General features: G+C 31.3%; 2 protein-coding genes and 1 long non-coding RNA gene across 3 annotated transcripts; 1 reads left to right on the plus strand and 2 right to left on the minus strand.

Moving 5' to 3' along the window:
• Positions 1–372: 372 nt before the first annotated feature.
• LOC130445099 (lipase member H-like) lies at positions 373–4327 on the minus strand. The gene is made up of 6 exons (XM_056780643.1): positions 4273–4327; positions 2904–3120; positions 2659–2846; positions 1073–1264; positions 669–859; positions 373–618 (listed from the first exon to the last, which is right to left on the minus strand). Exons 1-6 carry the CDS (start codon positions 4325–4327, stop codon positions 373–375), a joined length of 1089 nt encoding a protein of 362 aa, XP_056636621.1.
• Positions 4328–5798: 1471 nt separating this feature from the next.
• LOC130441473 (lipase member H-A-like) lies at positions 5799–20064 on the minus strand. Its single transcript, XM_056775179.1, has 7 exons — positions 19218–20064; positions 18912–19051; positions 11120–11258; positions 10464–10663; positions 8226–8405; positions 6621–6869; positions 5799–6567 (listed from the first exon to the last, which is right to left on the minus strand). Exons 2-7 carry the CDS (start codon positions 18985–18987, stop codon positions 6125–6127), a joined length of 1287 nt encoding a protein of 428 aa, XP_056631157.1. The 5' UTR covers positions 18988–19051; positions 19218–20064; the 3' UTR covers positions 5799–6124.
• Positions 20065–20190: 126 nt separating this feature from the next.
• Positions 20191–23143, plus strand: LOC130443565 (uncharacterized). The gene is made up of 3 exons (XR_008909861.1): positions 20191–20710; positions 20765–20973; positions 21339–23143. It is a non-coding gene; the product is annotated as an uncharacterized LOC130443565 (long non-coding RNA).
• The last annotated feature ends 1653 nt before the right edge of the window (positions 23144–24796 follow it).

Here is a 24796-nt window from a genome sequence, read left to right on the forward strand (position 1 = left end):
GACGAATTGTCTACTATTTCGATGCTAAGAACCTAAAAATCATTATTTTTATTAATGCTTTTGGAAGTAAATTTGTCTCAATATGATCTATTATTTTTTAAGAAATAACAGTCGTCGTAGCAGTCGTAAAATCCGATGTCGGTTGTATTTCCTCATTTTAAGATAATATTTAAAAAAAAATAAAATACGATTTTTACTGTGCGAATACCTATTTAACATTATTTAATATTACATTTATCTATAAAGTATGGATGGATAAGAAAGGAAAGAGGATTTTAAAAATTCCTTGCAAATATGTCTTTTTTATTTGTGTCCAGCGATCAAGAGAGAAATAAAAATAAAACTTATTTATATAATAACAAAGATTCAGTATTACAATTTATTATCATCTATAAAATTTGTCTTCTTTATAAAAGGATCTTGATCTGTCGTTTCCACATAATAAATTCCTCTTGCATGGAATGGTGTAGGTTCTCCCATGGAAATGAGTTCCCCATCACATTTAGATTCGAGAACATCATTTAAAGTTTTACATCTCCTTCCCAAATAATGTTGGCTCATTTTGATACTATTTGCATAGAGTATCCAGCTTCTTCCATGACTACATGCTTCTATAAACTAAAAATGGAACATTTAAGCAAACAATCGTTTACATTATACTTAATTACTTTTAAGATGGTACAGCCGGGTTGTGGGGGACTTCCCCCATTTGGATAGAAATCAACATGTCCTATAGGTTGTTTAACGCCTAAATAACCAGCACAAGTGTGTATTATATCAACAAAATCAGCATCTTGTTGATTCAAATGACCTCCTTTAACTAATCCAATATCGAAACCAGGAAGTGCTGGATCCAATCCTAAGAAAAATCTCTATCAACATCAAACTGTTTTTGGAATGTTCACAATTTAATAATTTTATGAAAAACTGTCATACGTAGTGGGAGTAAAGCAATATGAAAAAAATGATGAAGTACCTTCTGTGAGTTAAATTTCCGAAAATTTCAAGAATGTATTTCAATATTAAAAAAAATTTTAGTGAAAACTTATTTGTAAATAAGAATATATATTACCCGTAATCCTACCAACTTTTTCTTTAACCAGTCTTCCAGCAAAACCAACAACATGTGCTCCTAGACTATGGCCGATGAGGTGAACGTCTTTTGGATTTAAGTGTTTTTTCTCTATAAGTTTGTTAATAAATTGAGCAAGTGCTTGACCTACATCAGGCGTCTTGTACATGGGTACTGGATAAAGGATATTCGCTGGAAATAATTGCATGGTTTTAATATAATGGACCTATAATCATTTTAAATGTTTTTATGGTCAGTCCAGCGCGTCTTTGATAAACTTAGAGATTCTTGACATTCTACTCTTATATATACTCAAAAGTTTTTGCCCACCCCAAAATTTATTCATTGAAATTCAAAATAAAACAAATTCTCCTTCATATTTTGAAGTGATCGTCGAAAGATGTATTACCAACCAAAAATAATAGTGTCCTTTATTTGTGTACTTCATAAGAGCACATGTTTATATTTTTTTTGGTGAGTGCAACGAGTTATAACTTGCAAATATAGACTGATTTGATTATAATTCTTCAACTGTGAATTATTTCTTCAGTGTTTTTGAGTGTAGTTTAGTCTCAGCTAGCCTTGTGAGACGCCACAGCGTGCTGTGATTATACTTTTTGGACCAAGATATTAAGTTTTAAAATGGGTGAGTTTACCATTGCTGCCGAATTAAAAATATCTCGACTACAACGTGGATAAATATTTATCCACTAGGAGATATGACGATAGAAAATATTCAGGATGACCTCGAAAAACCACAAACGCTGACGTAGGTATTGTATTGATCAGTAAACGTGATCGAAGATTCAAGGACCTAGAGATAGCAGCTCTGGTCAATGAATCTAAGGATCTGCCTTTGAGTACTTCTACAATGAAAAGAATATTGAAGCTTTTTGGTAACGGTGGCATTGAAGAAACCTCTTGTAAGACGTAAAAATGAAAAATTGGATGCAAGGAAATTAGAAGAAAGTTTTATGGAGTGATGAAACAAAGTTTGAGGTTCTTGGATGTTTGTGCGCAGGTGAAAAGAATAACGGATGCTTTATTCATCTGTAATTCCGACTATAAAACACAGTGGAGGCTCGGTGATGGTTTGGGGATGTTATGGTGGAAGGGCAACTGGAGACCTGGTAAAAATGCAAGAGATTTTAAAGAAAGAAGGCATCATAACGATCCCAAGCACTCCTCGAAGCTGTGCAAAGTGTATGTGAAAAAATTGGAAAGGAAGAATGTACTGAAATAATGATTTGGTTGCTCGATCTCAACCCGATTGAGTTGTTGTGGGACAAACTATAGGATGGGTAAAAATTTTTGAATAGTAGTGTAGGTATCATAGAAGACAATTAGCAAAAACATGAAAACCAAGTAATCCGCGGTTCGTAGGTACATTGACGAGTCCCAAAGTATTTTTCTCTTTTTTTTTTCTTCGTGAAGTTAAAAGAAAAAGGTAATTTTCCTGGATCTTGAAACTTCAAAAGCCACGTTGTTTCAGATTAAGTTGGTTCTGCTACTCTTCTCACTACCAAGCTTTCATTTCATTTGCATTTTTTACTGTTATTAATAGAAAATAAATTATATATTTGTACCTGCAATTGGTTCCCAGTCCATAATAAATACGTTAACGTCTTTTTTGAGAAGAAATGCGTTTTTGATACCAATGGCTAGATTTCTTGTTCCACTAGACATCCAACCGTGCGTTATGAATTTAGTTTTTTTGGTGATATTCAAAGATAGTTCTTGAAAATTTACGAAAGTATAACCTTCGCGATTTTTTCTAAAATTAGTGTTTACTAATGAATATTTGAATTATTGTCATTCACAAATGACTCACCTTGTATATAGTGTGAAAGTGATGAGTTCTTCGGCGTTACCTAAGAAACTATTGTACAATTGAACAATGTCAAATCCCAATCTATTAGAATTTTTATCAGTTAAATATCCATAAATTTCTTCGCCTTTATCTCCGGGAAATAATACAAAATCTTTCCCATAACCGGGATATTCTTTTTGCAAAAGATTTCTACTATAGTTATTGCAATACGATGCACCTGATGAAAAAATTGAAACTTAATAACTAAGCATAGTATTTAAAGATGACAGGCAAGAAAAATTTTTATATTTTTCTAGGTAGAATCTAATTCTGGAATTAAAATTAACTAGTCACGTTAGTATTTTGAAATATTTGATGTTACGTGTTACAATTTCATTTCGTGTTATATCCCGATGTAGATAGAAAACGTATTTGCATCAAAAATAATATTGATTAACTGGAGCTTACTAATTTCGTAACACAGTAAACAAAGCTCACGTTAAATTCAACTTTTAATACGGTCAGTTATTCACGTTACGTCAATCTAATGTTGTTATATTTGATTCCTATTGACAGAAGACAATAGTATGTAGAAGATATGTGTTCGATAAATCCTATATTGAATCACGTGATGGAAGTTCTCCACCGTTTCTACTGTAGTTGTCTTTCTCAAAACACTAGAGGAAAATTATTCTTTTCTTCGGAATATTTGGAAATAAAATACGTTTCGATATGGCTTTGGAAGAACTACAATTTTAATGTATTAGGTAAGAAAATAATCCAGCTTTGAGTTAGGATTGTAGCTGAGAAATATATGAGACTATCTATAATTTGAGTATTCGTAATTTGTTTCATCAAAAACCTAATTGAATGAATTATCGTTTTTATTTAACCTGCTTTATGTCATCTCGACGTTTTTTCATGGTGATTGATTTCAATTTTGATAAATTTCCAAAAAGAGTGATTCAATAGAATTAATACCTAAAATTGGTAGGTATACTCGTAAAGTTTTAACAAGATTTCTCGCGAATTGTTCATCAAGTATTTTGGAAAAGTTAGTTGAAAGATCTTAGCGACTTTAGAGGTTGTGTACTCTCAAAATTATTTATTAAAAAGTCTTTTATATTATCTTCAAGTCATAAAAGAGGGTACGTTTTCAAATTGGCGCCTTATATAAATCAACAAAGAATCTATAATATGTGTAAATTCACCTTTCATAATAAAATAAAAGGAATAACAATTAATTTATCTCCTATTATTAAAAAATATATTTCATTTTGAATTAAAAAGAAAAGACACTTTGACTTTGAATAAGATAGACTAAATTTACGATTATAATCTGGATAAACCTATAAATTCGGTTGTATTTCTATACTAAATAAATACTCACCTATAAAAGCCAAAATAACTGATACTTGAAAATATTTGGATGGTCTAATATTCATTTTTCGTTGTTGAACTTTAGAGGGAAATAACAGCAAATGTGAGGCTTCCGTACAAATAAAACTTCTAATTATTTTTTTATTGAATTATCTAAATTTTATCATAATTAATGGAGGCACTTGCGAATAATTTGAAAGTAATTCTAATTACTTTTACGACTAAAATGCAAATGCCGGCCCCGTTTTACTTTTTTTTCGCTTAATCTTTTAATGTCACACGATATTAAAGAACTTATCAAATAGACATAACGGCAAAAAAAAATGAATGAAATATAACGTAGTCACTAATTTTATCAAATTTCAGTAAAATGTACTTTTTTAGACTTTGGTCAACATTGTCTTACAATATATAAAGGAATTATTATATTGTCGAAAAAGCTTAAATTATTGTGTTTTTTGCGGTGTAGTGAATAAATGTGATCTTCAAAAAACTGTATATCTTAATTTACCTCACATTTCATAGTAATTTATTAAAATTTATTGTTTCTGGGACTAGAAGGCTGTCGTCGAAAATAACTATTGATGCCTGAGTTTTCGCCCACTCATGCAGTTGGTATTTTCAAAAGTTTCTTGCTGCTCCGACTGATTCTGACTCAATAGTACACTTGGTTATTTCGACGATTAGCCTAAGAAACATTCAACTAATGGAAGACGGTCGGGAAAGCCATACACACGCAATTTGACATTCATAGTTCATACTTTAGTAGTAGGCGGATAGAGAAGTCGCGTTAAAACTGTCAAACACCGATGACGAAATGTAACAATCGCTCTTGGGCAATCAACTCATGCACCAGCTGCATTCCGGATCGACCATGATGCCCATGGTTAATAATCCACATACCAGTCGAACCAAGCACCTATTCAAGTGGAGTAGTTGAGTAAGAGAGGCAGAAGGCCCATCTATGTTTGCCTTAGGTTGCTATAGTTTCTCGAGGGACCGGACACCCAGCCAAGCTCAATCTGATGGATTTTTTGTACTTCAGAAACAGACTAAAGCACTCCGTTCCAGCCGTTGATTTGATCTTATATATTTAGAAAAATCATTAAAAAACTGACTGAGGTAGATGACGTTGATAGTACTGCTGCTAGCTTTATGTTGAGAACTAAATCAATTTCACATTTTCTGTAAAATTTCTATGTGAGGTTGTAAGACTTTGTGGCAAGTTTGTACTGAAACAATGATAAAGACAAGTTGCAAACTTTGTGAAACACAAATAGTCATCAAACTTTCGAAATAAACGTGGAGATCAGGATAAATTTAGGGCGTCAAATCATAAGGTATGTTATGTATAGGTTGAAGAGGCAGTTAAAGTAAATGCCCCAATGATATAAATGAAGAAAATCCATCACGCAAAAATTTTTCGGTAAGTATCAATCCTTCAATGAAATTTATCATTGAAAGTATGATTGTGATTCAAAGGTGGCGAAGTTGAAAGTTGGGGATTAGTTTTAGTTAATAAGTGAATTAACCATCTTTTGTGTTGCAACAAAGTACATTCTGAAATATTATCGGATTTTATAAATATAAGTTTTACAATTCTAATATAATAACATAAAATGCAAATTTCGAATTCCTTACTTAACAATTGATTAGAAAAATAAAGAAGCTGGATCGCTTAGCTCTAAACCAATAAAAAATTAGTTTACATTAAAATTTACTATAAAAGAGAGTAATAAATTTCCAAATTTTTCAACAATTTATATAACAACATCCTCCAGATACTGACAGATAAAACCAAAAATACTACATAAAATCAATACACCGATTGTAATAAATAATGAAAATAATTTATTATAAACTCAGTTTAAAACACTTATAAGATCGGCATTTTCTTCACGATCCAATACAACTTCGAATAACTTATTACTGATCTTCGATTTGATGTTCCTTTGATTATACAATTGATCCAATAAATCATCTTCATCGACATACCCAATCACAATATTTTTATATTTGTCCAAAATGGCCATCCTATGTGCTTCGAATTGTTTCAAAATTTCCACGCTTGGACCTTCATATTTACCAACAGCAAAAGGGGAAACCGATTCTGTAATCACCAGATAAACTCCTTGTACCCCTTTGGTGATATATTCCCCAATAAGAATTTGCGGATCTTTAGGAAGACATCTACCCAAAAGGTAATCGAAATATGAGGGACAGGGCCATCCGTAGAAACCTTTTACTGTGTTTATCGATTCTGCATAGTACAAAGGAGCTCGATGGTGATTGCACGCAAAATATCCTGCAAAAATGAAACTATTTATTTTATTATTACCGATTTCAATAATGACTTACTAATTTGTGCCCAACATCCAGGCTGGAAAACACCACCATTAACATAAAAATCAACATGGCCACTTTCTTCAACTTTTCCTTGAAAAAAAGCATTAGTGTGATACACGTCGACGAATTCCGCGTCTGTTTTATCAAGTTTACTATCTAAATTCCACGTCGTGAAACCAGGAAGAGCTGGATCAAGACCCGTTATTCTTGGTACCCGATACGGGCGAAGCTCTATCGCCATATAATTTGTAACGTGGGCTCCTAGAAATGAAGTACAGGAAGGTTATAACACAGTTTATAAACAATATCTCACTATTGATCTGTCTTTGTATATCAGTCATGAAGATACATTTTGTTGATATAAGGAAAAGTGTGCCATATCATCAAGAGCAAAAAAAGTGGTGTTATATGGACGTTGACCATGTATAGCAATAGCAATACAGCTAGCCACATGTCTTCCTGGTCGAAGGTTTTTCGTTGGTCATCAAGCCGCATCAGAGCTTCCTTTGACATTCCAAACAGACAATCTAAGGAAAGAAAATTTGTACCATTAGAATGGGTTTAATTGCCCTTGTTTGTCGTTGATTGTTTCTATGGTATAATGTGCCTCGTGCTACCAGATGTTGTGGGGAAATAGCAAATTCTTATTTTAGAGTATGCCAAGGTGTTTAGGTTTGAAACGCTGGCTTCAAATTGTTCGCAAGTCTGCCTTGTACTGATTTCGGTAATGCCCTTGTTCAAGTAGTCAGTTCAAGGCCTCTTTCGCCCCAAAACAGGGTCAACTTTACCTTTCCAGCCGATGGTGAGGTCTTCAATTATTTCGTTTTAGAGGATCCCAATTTTTTCACGTCATGAATCCAGGTTTCATCAACGGTTGACAATGTTGACAATGAGTCGCCAAGTGATATAAGCTATCTTGGTACCTATCACATACACACGTTATTCAATTTGAGTTCGCTGAGAATAATTTGAGAGGTAAAGCCATGACCAATGTTTAAGGGAGACCTCATCTATAGTGACTCAATTTTTCTGCTGTAAACGTCCCTTAAGCCTCTCTGTCAGTGGTTAGAGTTGGCGATCCCCAACTCCTTTTTGTATTAAGGCCATTCGGCACGTTTTAAACATAAAACGCATTGTGGCATACGTCTACGATGGATTTCCGTATTTTTCACATTATATATAATTATTCTTCATGGTGCAATATGAGGCTGGTTGTTGCTAGACAACAATCGCTAGGCCTTCAGGTACCGATCTATCCTCAATTGAAAGCTAATTGAATTTACTACAACTCCATTTCATATAATATTTTACGTAGGATTCGTATTTCCGATGATATTTCACAAAATAAGTAGAAATTTCTAAAAAAAATTACTTTTATGTGGTCTACTTTTTTATTATACATTGACAACTAATAGCTGTTTACAGCTTGCTATTGTGTCTATAATTATAGCAAATATTTATATCTACCAATAAAGTAGCTGATTAATGTCATTTTTAGTTTGTTAGAGTTTTGTAGTTAATCCAAAATCAGACATTATAATAATCATGTTCAGAGTTCTAGATAAAATACTTAAATTATCTCTAATGTAGCTTTGAAAGAACGCAGATCTTACCTACCTAAACTAAATCCTAAAACGTGTATATCAGTATTTCCTAATTCTAGAAGTCTTTCAACTAATTGAGCAGTACAAGTACCTACATGGCGGATGTTAATAACAGCTCCCAAATAACAAGGAGACTGATTCAAAGGACTCCAATCAACGGTAAAAATATTGAAGTCTTTTGTTCTCAAATATTCTGAAACAGAAGGTGATTAGTAGGTCTTCATACAATATTGTTCTGTATTCTTTATCAAAACATATTTTGACAAAGTTCAAACTAGGTTGAAACGATAGTTTTTTACCTGTGTTAGAAATGAATCACAAGACAATCAAAATAAAAACAATTTGCTAACAAGAACATATAAAAGGGGCCAAAAAAAGAAAAAACTGAAGAAATTTACTAAGTATTTTGTTTTTATCCTTCGTTTCTTGTCTTTTCTCCATCTTACCAATGTTTCCTATCTTATACATTGATTCCTTTCAACCTATCCTATCCAATAGTTTTTGATTCATTTCTCATGGTAATATATTGTTTATTCACTGGACTTTATTAATATTTTATTTATTCGCCTTTGTGTTATATCAAAGGAAGGTTGCTCAGCATGAAGTGTTAATTGATACAGTTCGTTTAACATGGACTTTAAACTACTAAAGCATGGTTTTATTGAAGAAACATTAAATTACATTGTATGTATGTATAGATATTGCGTTATCACATACACTGCGGGATTTATCGATTCCCCCCCCCTTCTTGCTGCGATTCTGGGGAACCCAGTATTTAGAGCTGACCTAATAGTCCCATTCCTTTTGGAAAATTCAGAATGTAGAATAGTTTTAGCTGCCAGAGATTGTCGTCTTCTATTTCATATACGCTTCCTCTGTGCAAAAAAATCTTCACGGCGCATTATCTAGCGCCTTTAGGTATCCATTGAGGCGACAGTGCCCCAATAGGACTCCTGTTAGTGTTCGGATATTATTCTTTCTTAGGTTTATACATTCAGCAGATCTACTCTGGTTACAGTTTCCCAGAAGAGCCTTTATCTGTTTCAGCCCCTATAGGTTATCCAAATAATTTGTTTGCCCCTACCTAGCCTAGCTCTTTTCTAGGCATTCCCAAACGAGTTTGGAGTTTATAATGTTGGAACTTAGAGCTCTAATGGCTGCTTGGTTATCGGACAGGATTATGATCAATTCTTTGCGATAGTTCCTCTCTAGATTGAACATGAATTTCTGTATTTTCGATTCATCATCCTGAGCCATGTCCTTAGTTTGAACATTATTTAGGAACGCTTTTTCTTTGGTGATTTCGTTTCTGAATAATTCTATCTAAAGTTTTTTCTGGCACTCTTTCCAGTACTATGTGGAGAGGTGATTGATTAAGAATCACTTCTAGTGCTCCTGTTGGGTATGATTTCATGGCCCCGGTTGCACATATACAAGCTAGTCTTTGTACCTTCGAGAAAGTGTTCTTCTTGGTATTCAGACTAGTTCTAGTAACCTAAACTACTGCCCCATATGTGATGATTGGTCTCACAATTGCAGTGGAATCTTTGGGTTACAATCCCACTTCCACTCTGCGAAATTTCTACACACCATCAGGGCTAGATTATATTAGATGAGATCACAGGAATTTGGCTTTTCATAGTTTTATCGAAGTGCAGTTGCTTAGCATGGAGTGTACACTACCAAAGATCTTTTAGAGTGGTTTCATTGAACGAGCATAGCTTAGATTAGGTGAGCTATGGAGTGGAAGCCGTTAATAGAGTTAGCTAACACTTTATAAAGAGGTCAATGAACTACCTTGCACTCACAGAGGAGGTATTCGGTTATTTTGTTTTTGTCTACAGATACGACAAGAGCTCTTGGAAGCTCTTCCGATATTCTTTTGTTGATAATTTATCGAATAGTATCCATTAAGTATACCAGTACTCTTCTTAGTTCACCTTCGCTTTATAAAAGTGCTCAGTTAGTAGAATTTAAAAAAATGTTTACCAAAGTTTTTGATTCCACGTTTTTATGATCATGGCTTGATGAGTTTTTGCAAACCCTATAAAAGGTTGTAGTTCTATAAAAAAGTAAGCATTACTCGAGATAAAAACAACTGTAATTCCATCTATAAGGAAGAATATGTCACAAATTGGTTGAGTAGAGAAGTGTGTGAATAAATTAGGACTCGGCAGCAATACCGTTTGTTTAAATTCATCCCGTCCATTAATAAAAAAACATTCTTATAAAAAACGTGTACGATTCTTACCGTTTCTTATTACTACTAAAGCACTTATGTTCATGTTGGAATTATATCCGTGTATAATTATTTTTGTTGGCTTAGTCGCATCGAATAAAGTGCTGTTTAAATTCGAAACCAATCTACTCGATCCGACCAATATCGGTACAGGATATTCTGGATTTTCTTTCGTGAACAAGAAAAATGTGACGTCTGGATCTGGACATATCCTACAATAATAAACCCTACATTTTTCAATTTCTTATCGACATAAAATAATTTCTCATTATTATGATTTATATGTAAATCTATTGCTTCAAATGGTGGAGTAAGAAAATTTCATTGAAATTCCTGCTTTGTAAAGACAGACCTTTAGAATAAATAGTCACGGATATAGTCGTTTTTCACTGGTTTGATTAAATAAAGCTACCAATATAGTACCAAAGTATGATTGATTGATTATTTTCCTCGAGAGCGAGAGTGGAACTTCGGAAGCTGATTCAGCAAAACTTTTTTAAAAGCTTGTCATAAGAGGACACTGTAAAATATTGTATTTGAATCGAATTATACAAAGTCAGTTTTTTTCACAAACATATGAAAACAATTTCTGGCAATTGTAACAAAACACAAAGCAAAAAATAAGTTTGTGGAAAATACTTCTTCACATATACTGTTGATGTACTTACGGATTATATACTATTCGACAACTTCCAAAACTGATTGCTTGTCGAAATTGTGTACCACCTACAGCATTGGTAATTAATCTGAATGGCAGTGGAAAATTTTGATAATCAATTTTGTCTGGTACTATCTGACTCATTGCATCTGAAATAGGAAAAGACATACATTCTGTATTACTTAAATATGTTGTTGTTTGTGTTTATATTTTAGACAAATTAAAAAGGATTCTAAACAATTCATCTATCATTAACAGGACAACCAAACTGCATAGAAAACTGGTTTATAGAGAAGAGATTCAGGGTGGATGCGAAGGGGAAGCTCTCTATTTAAATCCGTCCTAGCGGCACTGAAAACGAATATTAAGTATAACCGTCAGGCGCGCTTGACGGTAATTTCTAGAACCTCAACCAAGCAAGCAGAAATAAATATTAACAACGTCCTTAACAAATTAACACTCGGTACAATGTGCTCTGAATTTTTTACTGAATCTCAAGTTGTGAACCAACATTTGTAACTAAAGATTGAAAAGGCGAAATTGGAACTCTTATCTAAGAACTTCGATTCCTTTAAGGAATTGTAGAGTTGAGGAACAGTTGGTGCTACAGGTAAGTTTCTAATAATCTAATAATCTTCTATAAAATATCAAAAAACCTACGCCAAACAATCTGCTGCGGCGAAGAGATTGTGGACTCTCTTCTATCTTTTATTGGAGAACCCAGATACTTTAATTTGCATTCAATGGCTGACATCATATTTTGGGGAGAATTTAATCCTTCGTTAGCAAACTTGATACTTGACAGTCAAATTTAATGAATCCTCATCCCAACACGAAGTGAAAATTTCAAATTTAATACGGGACCGAACAGTAAATGGAATTAAATTGGTTCAAATGATTATACTACGTTTACAACAACTAGGTTTGGATTCTAATGTTGGATGGACAATAAATATTCCTGTAGTTACATTTTGACATAATAATTCCCAATTTAAAATTATTTAAATTTAAAAACATTGCACAAACAGTAACCCCGACAGAGATACAATCTCTTGTGTGTAACTTAACTCACCCCCGGTACGAACCATTAGGATCTGTTAGTCATTTAGTTGAAGAATACAAAAAGCGTTCATTATTTTTACCCCCCATTAACGTATCCTCCCAGATTATCATATTTCTGTCTTATATTAATGTGACTGTGAAGAATCATAAAATCAGCTACTTAAAATCAAGGTTTATTATACTCGTATTCATTAAGATTTATGGTACACGATCTTGATGGAGACCCACATCATAGATGATTGCTTCCAGGTGTCCCTTGGATACTTCCAAGTTCCATTAAGGTATCAAATTACGTACTTTATTTGTATTGATGTTACTGGAACGACCAAAGATGATTATAGCTTTTCATACGATAGGATTTTTCAGTAAGCGGTCTGTAAACAGATAGATGTCTTAATATTCTGGCGAATATTAATCATCATTGGCTAGTACAACGATACATTACAATGATGATTGGGACGTTAAATACGTCTTTAATAATTAATTGGAACAAATGATAATAAAATATTTCACTATCTACCCTATTGGAAACTTTACAAATATGCACATTTTATGTTGCAGTTATGTGAAATATTTTTATTTATCGGTTTTTCATAATATTGGAACGCAAAATTTGTCACTTTGTAGTATTTGTTTTTGAATTGCAATGGTTTAGGTGCTAAATCATTACCAATCCCTCCTTGTCTGACCTCTAGATACGCCCCTGAAGGTCCATGACATTACTGTTATTCGATTGTCATTATATAACTTTGAACTGAATCCTATCGAGCTTATTTGAATACAAATGGAAGGACATGTGGCTAGAATTACCAAAAATTGAAAAAAAAACTTACAAAAATCTATGTATGTCTACTAAACGGAAGGACGGAGAATATTGAATTTCAATCAGTTTCTCATAACATTCTAAATGTTATTTCCAGTTCAAAAGCGATTATCAAAGTTTTATACAATATAATTGTGTCATAAAAAGTTGTGTCAAACACTGTTTCACTTCATTAACTCTAGAAAACATAAAGGTTAGTGAAAAACGAGTTGTGTAAAACAATAAAATCTTATGGACGCAGCGAGAATTGCCCAACCAACTGAAACAGTCCGTCATAGTGTCTTATTCTAGGTCGTGTTTACTTTTTTTAAATTTCGTCGTGTTGATATTGACCAGCAAAACTTGTACAATGCCAATTGTAGCATAAATGACTGATTGAGAAAGGCATTTTCAAAAAATGCAGATAATCTCTCTATTGTTGATTCCTTTTAGAATATTTTTTGAAAGTTCTAGCAATACTATGAAAATAGAATAAATTTTCATTTTACTTCTTAGGCCTTTTTATATTCGTGATAATAAGTCTCTACTTTAGATCTCCTTTCTATTGAAAGCAGTTTAAAATAACATGTAAAATTGACGTTTTGACAAAATGTATTGATGAAGACCAAAATAGATCGAATCGTCAACATATACATGTTATTCTGAACTGTCTATTCTCATAGACAACAGACCTAAAATTAGGATGAATCATCACGAAAAAAATAGAATTGTGATTCAAGATGAAGAAGCAAGCCGAAAGAGAATAGGACAAAAAAAAGAATTAATAAAATGATTATTGGAACTACAAGCTGGATAGATCAGTAGAACTAATGTATAATGTAGAAATGTATGTAGAAATTTATTGCTTAGTTACTGGCTACAAAAAGTTTACTATCACTTTTCGGCCCTAGGGCAGCGGTCGGCAAATTTTTTTGCCATGCCACAACGTGCAAAAACTTGATAACGGCGGGCAGTACTTATAAGATAACTTTATACTTAATAGACGCTTACGTAGTTATCTCTTGAGGGTAGGCACTATAAGTGATGTTAAAACAATGAAAACAAGATGAGGGAAAAACAAAAACTATTTTATAACAAAGACTTCAAGCGCATAAAAACTGTTTAATGAAGAAATTAATATGATTAGATAAATTGGTTTTGAGGATACGTTTGAGATGCTATTTTTCGCATGTCAATTTTCATGTTTGTTGTTGGAATTCTTAGAACAGCGCGGCGCACAAAACAAAAAAGTAAATAGACATGAACTAACTAGCCCCAATAAGCACATAAAATGTACTGTGCTCAAGTCATACTGATACCAAAGACGGGAAAACTAGATGAGGAAATGAAGGCCGATCAGTGATTTATCAACCATGTCCAAACTATTTGAAAAGTGACTACTGGAGTAACCTGAACCAAATCTAAGAACTAAGCAATTAATAACTGGTCACCAGATTACTTGGCTTCAGATTACAATAAATCAGTCATTTAAAAATAAAGAATACTACTTTGCTGCCTTTCTGGATATAGTACAGGCCTTTGACAAGTTATAACGTGTACTTTCACATAACTATTTCTTTATATTTAATCTACAAGATTAGCATTCCTAGACCAAATTACAGCCTTGTAACCGGAAAGCGTACAGGGATCAATGTAACTGATATCAATTATAACAATATAACTACTAGTAAAGAAAGAAAAGCACATGTCTAACTGTCACGTGTCATTCCTGATGAAACATGGATTTCACTTTACTCTGAAATCAAAACGATCATCATCTGAGTGGAATACAGCTGATAAATCACGTTCGAAGCATCCAAATGCACAACAATTCAGCTGGGTAGGTTATGGAATATCTCCAATAGCGTATGCTACAATAGAGTTGCTGGATTGTTAGAATGCAAGAATCAGTAGAAAAAGGCCTCATTGTCACCAAGACAATGCACCGATTCACAAGTCGATGGAAACGATTGTTGAATTTAGCGAATTACACTTCGAATTGCTTTATCATCCACCGTATAGTCCAGATCTGGCCCCCAGTGACTACTGGGTATCCGTTAATCTCAAAAAAGTTCTAGCATGTGAGAAATACAGTTCAAATGAAGAAGCAAATGCTGAAAGTTAATTTTGAGGCAAAAGACAAATCGGGCATCGAGTAGTTAGAGAATTATTGCTCTTGAAGGAGATTATATTGATGAATAAAATAGATTTTTGGCAGAAAAATGTGTTTTTCTTAGTTAGTCACATAACTTATTGAGTGATGTCAATGTGGTAATTGTATACTAAAGAAGGAATTATAATTTGAATAAAAAATTAAATAATTCACCTCCAATTAATTTCGCGCTACGTCAACTTAAATAAAATGAGTACTTACTTTTAAGTAGAATTATCAAAATAATAATCCACCCCCACATCATCACTCACTTTAATCTATTTACATAATTTGAACATAAAAATTTGTTAAAGGAAACGAACACGAATAACGTTCAATGAAAAAAATCAGACGGAAGACCAAAGCATTTCGATGATTAGAATTCAAATAGCGTACTTATTATTATTCTTCATAAGTGTGATAAAGTGGCACTGTACTGTTAAATTCTTCAAGAACTCGCTCTATGGAGGACATATGACGAGAAACAAGTCCACCTAAACAGGACCAAAAAATCAACTAAGCAGAATAGTTGTTGCTTCGAAATAGGTTAAATTGTGAGGTAATCTCGGAAGTGTGTAACTCGACAAAGTACCGTGAAGACTTCGAACATTTATGAAACTAATCAAGCTTATCTATTGATTTAACTTAGTCACACACAAAAAAGTTATTTTATCAAAATGTAAATGAAAAAAGTAGGACACGAGCTTTTTACTACGAAAAAAAATCGTGGCCTGTAATTAATAAATGATTAGAAGAAAAAAAAAAAAAGAAAAACGCATCCTATATCTTGGAGAAGTAAATTTGATTCCCACAATTATAAAGAGTAACCCATATTATAGAGCGATTTTATGGGCCAATCAAATTTGATGCTTACCTTGTCCCAAAAAGTTTTTAATAGTGAAATTTTGAAGACCAACGAAAGGAATGAGATTTAGTATCTATTTTTATGAATGAGAGAGTAATAAAATGATGAAACATTCGTAGTACATACACGTATCACTTCTTTCAGTAGACAGTTTCAAGTTATAACCGGAATATATTCATATGAAATAACATTTGTATAATAATATCATTTTTAAACAGCTAAAGGTAAAAAAATTCAATTTTTCCCAAGTTTTTCCACAAGGTGTGTTAAGAACATTTTGTCATGCTGGTTATATAGGTATAAGGGTTTAAACTTCGATTTTTAAACAACCTTCAAAAAGAATAATTATAATATAAAAAATCACCAGTATAAAGAAAGCTACTTCTTACAAATCCAAATAAGAATCGGAATTTTTTCAACCAATATACACAATGAATGGCTCGAGTATCAGTAATATTGTCCTACTTCCATATTTTCTCTTCCTTAATCATATGATGATTACCTGCCTATGGTGGAGATCTAACCACCGTCTTCTTACGATCTTCTGCAATTTCATATTTTCTGAATTTCTCTTCATGAAGAGAACATGAATAATACGGTTCTTTTCTCACAGAACCGGAACTTAATATTTTTTTCCTCTTTTGACAAATTCTGTAAATCTGTTTTCACCCATTTTAGATATCACCCACTGGGTTGTGGGTGATAAAGTCTTCTAGTGATTATTTGTATTATCCATTACTAATAAATAGTTCTAAGGAAGAAGATCTATCATTTGTTCGAATCATTCTTCAAAGACATCAATATTGATGTCCTCTTGGTAGTTACGAGTACGAGTAGATGCAATGGTCATTAACCATCTTAAGAAAACCTTTTCAACTACCGATGTTTACTATATTAGTCTGCGCCCCTTTCCTGTTGGTGGTGTTAAACCTGTGGGTAAATTATTTGAAAAAGCAGATCTTCGAGTTGCAACAATTTCATCTTGTCAAAATTTTTTTGATGTATGATCGATGTTTCATCTGAATGAAATATATATCCTCTTTAGTTTCTCATTTCTTTTACAGCCTGTAAGTAATTTCTTCTCCATACTATTGCCATGAGAAAACCTCAATCTCAGTCCACAGTCCCATTGCAATTCTACATTCCCATACATACGCGTATTATACAGGGTGGAAGTCGAGACAAATTTTGTTCTCAAAAAAATCCTCATAAAAATTCATATTATCTACAGATCAGCAGCTGAAACGTGGTAATGAGGAAAAATCGAATGAAGACCATAGGTACTACCATAGAAAAAATATATTCCTTTTTTCTTGATTATGCAAGGCAAGTTACAGAGGTTTGAATTTGAGCTTTTGCAACGGAATTCGAGATTTCAAATGTAGAATGAAAATGGAGAAAAAATCTTTCGACTCCGATTTCAACCAAATTTTTTACATGGGGGTTAAATGATATAGAGATTCGCTAAGAGTTGTCAGTTTCCGGAAAAAAAATAATGACAAAGGGAAACTCCGTGAAAATCCATAAAAATTGAATTTTCGAAAAAATTCCGATCTGAAAACTAATATTTTTTCTGAAATCTCTGGAGACGAATACATGATATTTGATAATTTTTCACATCATTTCAAACAAACCCATATTTTCAATATTTTGGCACAAAACCGAGAAATTTTCGGTTTTGTTGTCATCCCTGTGAATAAAATTGAATAAATTCTAAACTATGGGAGTTATAATGTTATTTATGGTATCAATCGATTAAGAAAACCTAAATACCAGTCCTTAATTCCATTGCAATTCTACATTCTCAAACATACGTGTATTATACAGGATGAAATTTGGATGGAGATGAGTACTAAACAACTAGAAGTAAACCTCCTTTCCCTTTCCTATATATATATATATATATATATATATATATATATATATATACACTTCTACAACCAAAACATCTCCATTCAATTTTCACAATTCATCTTTTTCGACAAGTTCCTATATCCTACCGGCCAGAAGACAAACTAAACACGATTCTATAAACACTAGCGCCCCCTGCCGGCCAGACGCCAAACTTAACACGATTCTATTGACATTAGCGCCCACTGCCGGCCAAACTTAACACGATTCTATAGACACTAGCGCTCCCTGCCGGCCAGGCACCAAACTTAACACGGTTTTATAGGCACTAGCGCCCCCTGCCGGCCAGACGCCAAACTTAACACGATTCTATAGACACTAACGCTCCCTGCCGGCCAGACACCAAACGTAACACGGTTTTATAGGCACTAGCGCCCTTTACCGGCCAGACGCCAAACTTAACACGATTCTATAGACACTACCGCCCCCTGCCGGCTAGACGTCAAACTAAACACGAACTTTTTTCTAATCCAATTTTCACAATACCTCTATCTCGTCAAGTTTATATATCAAGCTGAATCTACTTTCATATTAAATTTTTTTTCGTTATTATTATTATTTTCATACAACTTTTATATGTTACACCCCGAACGCCTTCTACATACAAAACACCTCCATTCAATTTTCACAATTCATCTTTTTCGACAAGTTCCTATATCGAGCGGAATATAATTTCATAATACTTGTTTTTCATTATTATCACTAATTTCTTAAAACTTTTATATAATACACCTCGGACGTTCATACATCGAGCGGCCATCTAATTTCATAATACTTTTTTCCCTTATTGTTAATATTTTCATAACAATTTTATATAATACACCTCCGACAGCTTCTACATACAAAACATCTCCATTCAATTTTTACAATTCATCTAATTCTATCAAACCACAAGGTTCAAATAATTTCCATAACTGCTCTTGTTAATCTCCTTAGATCTCAAAGGAATAATAAATATAATTAAGACTTATTGATTATTCAAAAATATGTATGACATTAATAAAACTTACAGAAATTCAAATTTCCAACAAATATTGCCTCGCACTCATCATTTTTTGTAGTAGATCCACACCAACGAACACACATATGCTTTTCTTTGAAAACATTACCATTTTGTTGAACCGCATTTTGAGCATCTTGTTTGACAAATCTGTAAAAAATGAAGGTAAAAAATGCCAATACTAATGAGACAATATTAAAGCAATCAATAATAAAATTTAATAAGAATTTCCATTAGTTACCTATGTTGAATCTGTTAATTAATAAATTTAGATATCATTTGAAATAATATATCTGATTTGGAAATTAAATATTACCTTATAAAACAAAAGATAGATACTCTTTATATCAGGATGAAATTCTTTTTTGATGGCAGCCAATTTTTTGGGTATTTTTGGATCACAACGGGTATACCTTTAACCCTTAATGTCTCCTCAATTGGTCCATATTTATATTTTTAAAACACTTTTGATATTTTTATTTTTACAATCTATAGAAACATTTAACTATCAACTATACTATTTACAACACTGTTTGTTAATAATTTATCTTTCTTTGCCTTCTTTATTTTCAGACTACGTTCTTAACTATCTTTTCCATTTACTTGTTCTTCTTCACTGTTAACTGATCCATTTAAATGACTGCTAGCTGATAATTTTGTTTTCTTTACCTAAATTTTTTTGGTCTTGGTTCTGTATTATCCTTATTCTTATTTAATTGTTCTTTTTCACCATCAACTGTACTGCCATCCATCATTTGATGCTTTTTTTTATTTTTCATTTTATTAGAAATTATCGATGAAACATTATCTACATTCTCTCGTTGTTGATTATCACTCATACCATTTTTTTCTTTGCGTTTTTTGTTACTCTTTTGTTTTCAAAATAGATTTCGAGCTACTCACTTCATTATCGTGTTAATTTATATTATTTTTACTAGTTGATAAGCATGTTTTTTTCAGATTAGTGTTTTCTCCCTCGTTTACTTATTGTTTGATATCCAACTTTCTACCCTTAACCTTGTTTCTATTCGTTTAGTTTGACTGAAATTCTCTTGACTTTAATTTTATTATCAGTGTTATTAAATCAGCTATACTTCCTTCAGTATAATCCATCATAAAATATGTAATTATTTTGAGTTTACACAAGAGAAAATATAAACAGAGAGAGGTTAACTTTTTGAACTAAGCAATTTTTCTTTTTTCTTCAATATTAAATTCTTCTTTTTCGATCGGATATATAGTCTTCTTTTTTATTAAACATCAAATAGTCTTTTTTATTTAAATCAAATAATGGTTAGAGGTTCATATGTCAAATATTAATTAACCTCAATGGAATAATAAACTAAATATAAAGGAAATTATTTCAAATATTAAGATTTGCAGGCGAGAATTCAATATTTTGGAGCTATCTCCATTAAATATGTTTAATTTTCGAATAGAACAAGATTATATTAAGGTTAGGTTCATTTTTGGAATTAGGGTTTGTTATTGGGCTATAACAATAACTCTGTTCTATTTATGACTTATAACTATAATTTTAATTCTTGTATTATTCATCATTAACACTAAATTCGTAGTAGTACATGTAAATCATATTTTTCATATCTATGTGAACATAATTTGATTATATTTTCATGATATTTTAACGGGAAGAAAAAGCAATGCTTAAAATCAGACTAAGATATATTTTATATGGGAAATTTGAAGATTTGCACTCAAAACGTGTCTACAAATTTGTCATTTTTATTTGATAGAACGTATAATAAAAAACGTTCATGGGGATTGGAAGTTAAACATTAAATTTACCAGGTATTAAATAAATTATTTAATTAAATTCAAATTAGGATAACGATCATTCTGCAGGTTAAAGTTTATTCTGGAAAAAAACATTTAAAGGACCTAGAGCAACTGTTTCAGGCAAATTAAAGTTATTGATCAAGTTATGGAAGACACTTCAATGTTACCATCGATGAACATGAAGTCTGAGAAGTCTCGGCTGGATCCATCTTGAATCGCAATACATTTGAAAACAAATATGAAACTTGAGCTGACAACTCTTAAATTGAAAAAAAGTGAGTATGTATCTGCATGTCTCAAATTTCATCAATATATTACTTTTCTAATTTATTCGATGTTGCATTGAACTTTGAACAATTCTTTTTGTATATTCATATATTTGGCAGTCGTTGTATGATAGTTAGAATAATGAATCTCAATGTATTTGGTACAAATGAAAACAGAACTTGATTCGTTATATTTTTTTTTTTCGTAAATGCTTAAAGCAAAGATGTGTTCTAGATTTGCTTTTTTTATCAATAAATTTCTTATGCAAGTTATCAGTTTTATTATATTTCAACTGCTGTCATGAATGTTTTTGAACTCTTAAAAGTTGATCATATATCTGCCTGTTTAAATTTTTGTCCTTTATCAATTTCAGATTTGAAGAGTACCTTATGCCTCCAATGTAAAAGCAGCCAACGTTTCCATATGAAAGTGTTATCAAAGATAAGGATGGAAAGGGTGAATTTCATTACTATTCAATATCCTGATGTTTCTTTTGTTGAAAAAATAAATAAAGTATTAAAAATGAATACACCAAACCAAGTGACATTTATAAGTTGGAATATCATTTTAATATAGAAAAAAAGTTCCAAAACTGTAGCATCTTTTAGTAGTTTTACATAAATGAAAGTAAGTGTGTTAATAATTCGAAAATTATACCAACAGTTTAATCAACTATTAAATTATCAGGAGATAAAGCATGGTGGCATGTGAGTATGGATTAGATTTTCTGATTCATTTGAATTTATTTTTGAATAACTTTTTTAACATTCATAAAGTTTTAACAAACATCCAATTATTCCTATCAAACAATGTTTTCGAAATCTTTAGGGATCTTTTGAAATATAAAGTTAAATTTGAATATTTTATTTGTTGTTTTTAATCTCGATAGAATTGATTATGTTGTGATTAGAATTTTGTATAAAAATTAGGGAAATGGAATGAAATATGAAATCGAAATATACAGGAAACAGTGTTAAAAAAATTATATCTTTCCTTTGTGGACAAAGATATGTGAGTACAAATCATTTTACGTATCAGATTAACTCCCTAACTCTAAATCATAAACTTCAATAATATTTCTATAGTTAGTCAAATTACTTATAATTTTACCATCTTTAAACATTATTATTGAAGTAATGAACGCTCTGTATAATTAGTATCCAAGCAAGATTTATACTCAAAGATCGTACAATTAAACCTCATTTTGGAAAATTTTCTCAATTGTTCCAAGCAATTACTCAAGGATTTTTATAATCTGTATGAATTCCTTTTCACTGATTAGTAATTTTAGCCAATAGGTATATGTTCAGAAAAACAATGGTTATTCTATAAGAAATTGTTATGGTGCTTGTAGAGTGTTTATAATTCAATGTTTTTAATGGTTTACAAAGGATTTGAAAAACATCATGTCGGGTGCAGTTTTGGAACTCTTTTTATCTGTTTGTAGAATAGTTTATTTACATTATATTGAGGGTTTAATACCAATAACGAAAAATAAAAAATGACCATGCAGCCCCTTTTTAGACACCTTCATCTTTATTGGTAGAATTTCTTATTTACTTCACATTTCGAATTTATTTTTGATATTCATGAGAATAACATTTAATAGAATATTTTTTGAAATCGTTTGTCTAATTTGGGGATAAGGACAACCCTACATTATGGGAAGTTTTAAAATCACAGAATTCTCGATATCAAGATAACAAAAATATTTTGTTTTGTACTTTATACATATGCAGCTAATTGCTGAGAACTTGGGATAAATTTCAGTAACATTGTCTCAAATTCTACGATCCTTAATTAATATAAAAATTTTCATGTACCTGTAATCAGTAATGAAAGTATTAATTCGAAAAAAGAAGGTATGTCGTAAAACATTAAAAGTATACAGATTCCCCAAAAGGAAATTACTATTATTTGCTGCCCATAACCTCGAATTATATAGCCATTTAATAATATTAAGTTATTGTGAATTGTAATAATTAAATCTATGCCATATTTTATTGTATGTATTATATCTATTATCACTAATTATTTAAAACTTTCTTAGAAATATTATTAAAAATATATCTTGTTTTATATATTTTGTCTTTGAAAACACTATTTTATTCAATATGGAAATTATATAACAAAATATGTAATATTTAATTACTTATTATTTAATAAATCAAAACTTTACATCTTCTCAGATCATTGACCCCTTTCGAATTCTTTGCGAATGTCAAATTCTACGATCCTTAATTGATATAAAAATTTTCATGTACCTGTAATCACTAATGAAAATACTAATTCGAAAAACGAAGGTATGTCGTAAAACATTAAAAGTATACAGATTCCCAAAAGGAAATTACTATAATTTGCTGCCCACAAACTCTACTTATATAGTTATTTAATAATATTAAGTTATTATGAATTGTAATAATTGAATCTATGCCATGTTTTATTGTATGTATTATATCTATTATCACTAATTATTTAAAACTTTCTTAGAAATATTATTAAAAATATATCTTGCATTATATTGCTTTATTTATTTGATCTTTGAAAAGACTATTTTATTCAATATGGAAATTATATAACAAAATATGTAATATTTAATTACTTATTATTTAATACATCAAAACTTTACATCTTCTCAGTTCATTGCCCCTTTCGAATTCTTTGCAAATGTCTAGACTTGTTTTTGACTTGCGCACTGTGAATGTGGAAGTCACAAGCTTTAAACAATGCATTTAATTATTTAGATAATGAAACTTTGACAGTATTACAAATTCGGGCAGACATATTTGATGCTAAATTTTCTATTCCTAAAATTTCCTGTAATTTTGTTTTCGATTGTTAAGTGAAAACTATTTTCTTATTGATATAGGTAAGATATAATTCTCTTTATGTAAAGATTAACGATATTTGTCCAATTATAGTTTCCAGGAAAATGAACGATTTCAGTGTATTACATTTTATCGAAAGCTTAGGTTTTATTAATTTTTTTTAATATTTTCAATGTAATTACAATTAAGCATTGTCTTCAGATAATTTGAAATTGTGTGAATCATTAATTTACTTATAAACATTAAATAAACGATAATCTCAAATATAGCATAAAAAAATTCGTTGGCCCTTGTCTGTCTGGACAGCATGTCGGCCATCTTTGTAGGTCGACGCAATTATTGTTCACGTCAAATCTTTTCAACTGTAATATCTTTTTTCATATAAAAATATATAGATATTAATATTAACATACCTTATTTCGATTGTATTACAAAATAGTTATTATTAGGTAAATAAAATACAGAGATACCGGATCTATTTAATAACGACAAAAAAATCTTTCGATTTCTAGTTTTAAAAATGTGACTAATGTTGAAAATTTTCATTGGAAACTTTGGGAATTTTCAGTATATCGATAGAAAATAGTTTTTATCTTAAAATTTTCTTGAAAAGGTTTGAAAATATACATTAAAAGTGATTTGTTTTTCTTAGACGTTCGTATTCGTGGCGTGTTTACAATAACTCGATAAAGAATTTTCCGTGTTTTAATACAATATTGTGTTGTGAAAATTATGGATACCCGGAAAATTCTTAAGTACCAAGATGGTGATTTCCTCATTTGTGAACTGGTGAGTGATTTTTTGTCTTATTTATTTGATTTTAAATACTACCTAAAATATTTCTTGTCATTTGGTCTCAGATTATGGAGTGAAAACTATTTTCTTCTATATATCGGTAATATTTAATTACTTATTATTTAATAAATCAAAACTTTACATCTTCTCAGTTCATTGCCCCTTTCGAATTCTTTGCAAATGTCTAGACTTTTTTGACTGTGATTGT

This window comes from Diorhabda sublineata, chromosome 1 (assembly GCF_026230105.1).
Source record: "Diorhabda sublineata isolate icDioSubl1.1 chromosome 1, icDioSubl1.1, whole genome shotgun sequence".
In the NCBI taxonomy this organism is placed as follows: Eukaryota; Metazoa; Arthropoda; class Insecta; order Coleoptera; family Chrysomelidae; genus Diorhabda; species Diorhabda sublineata.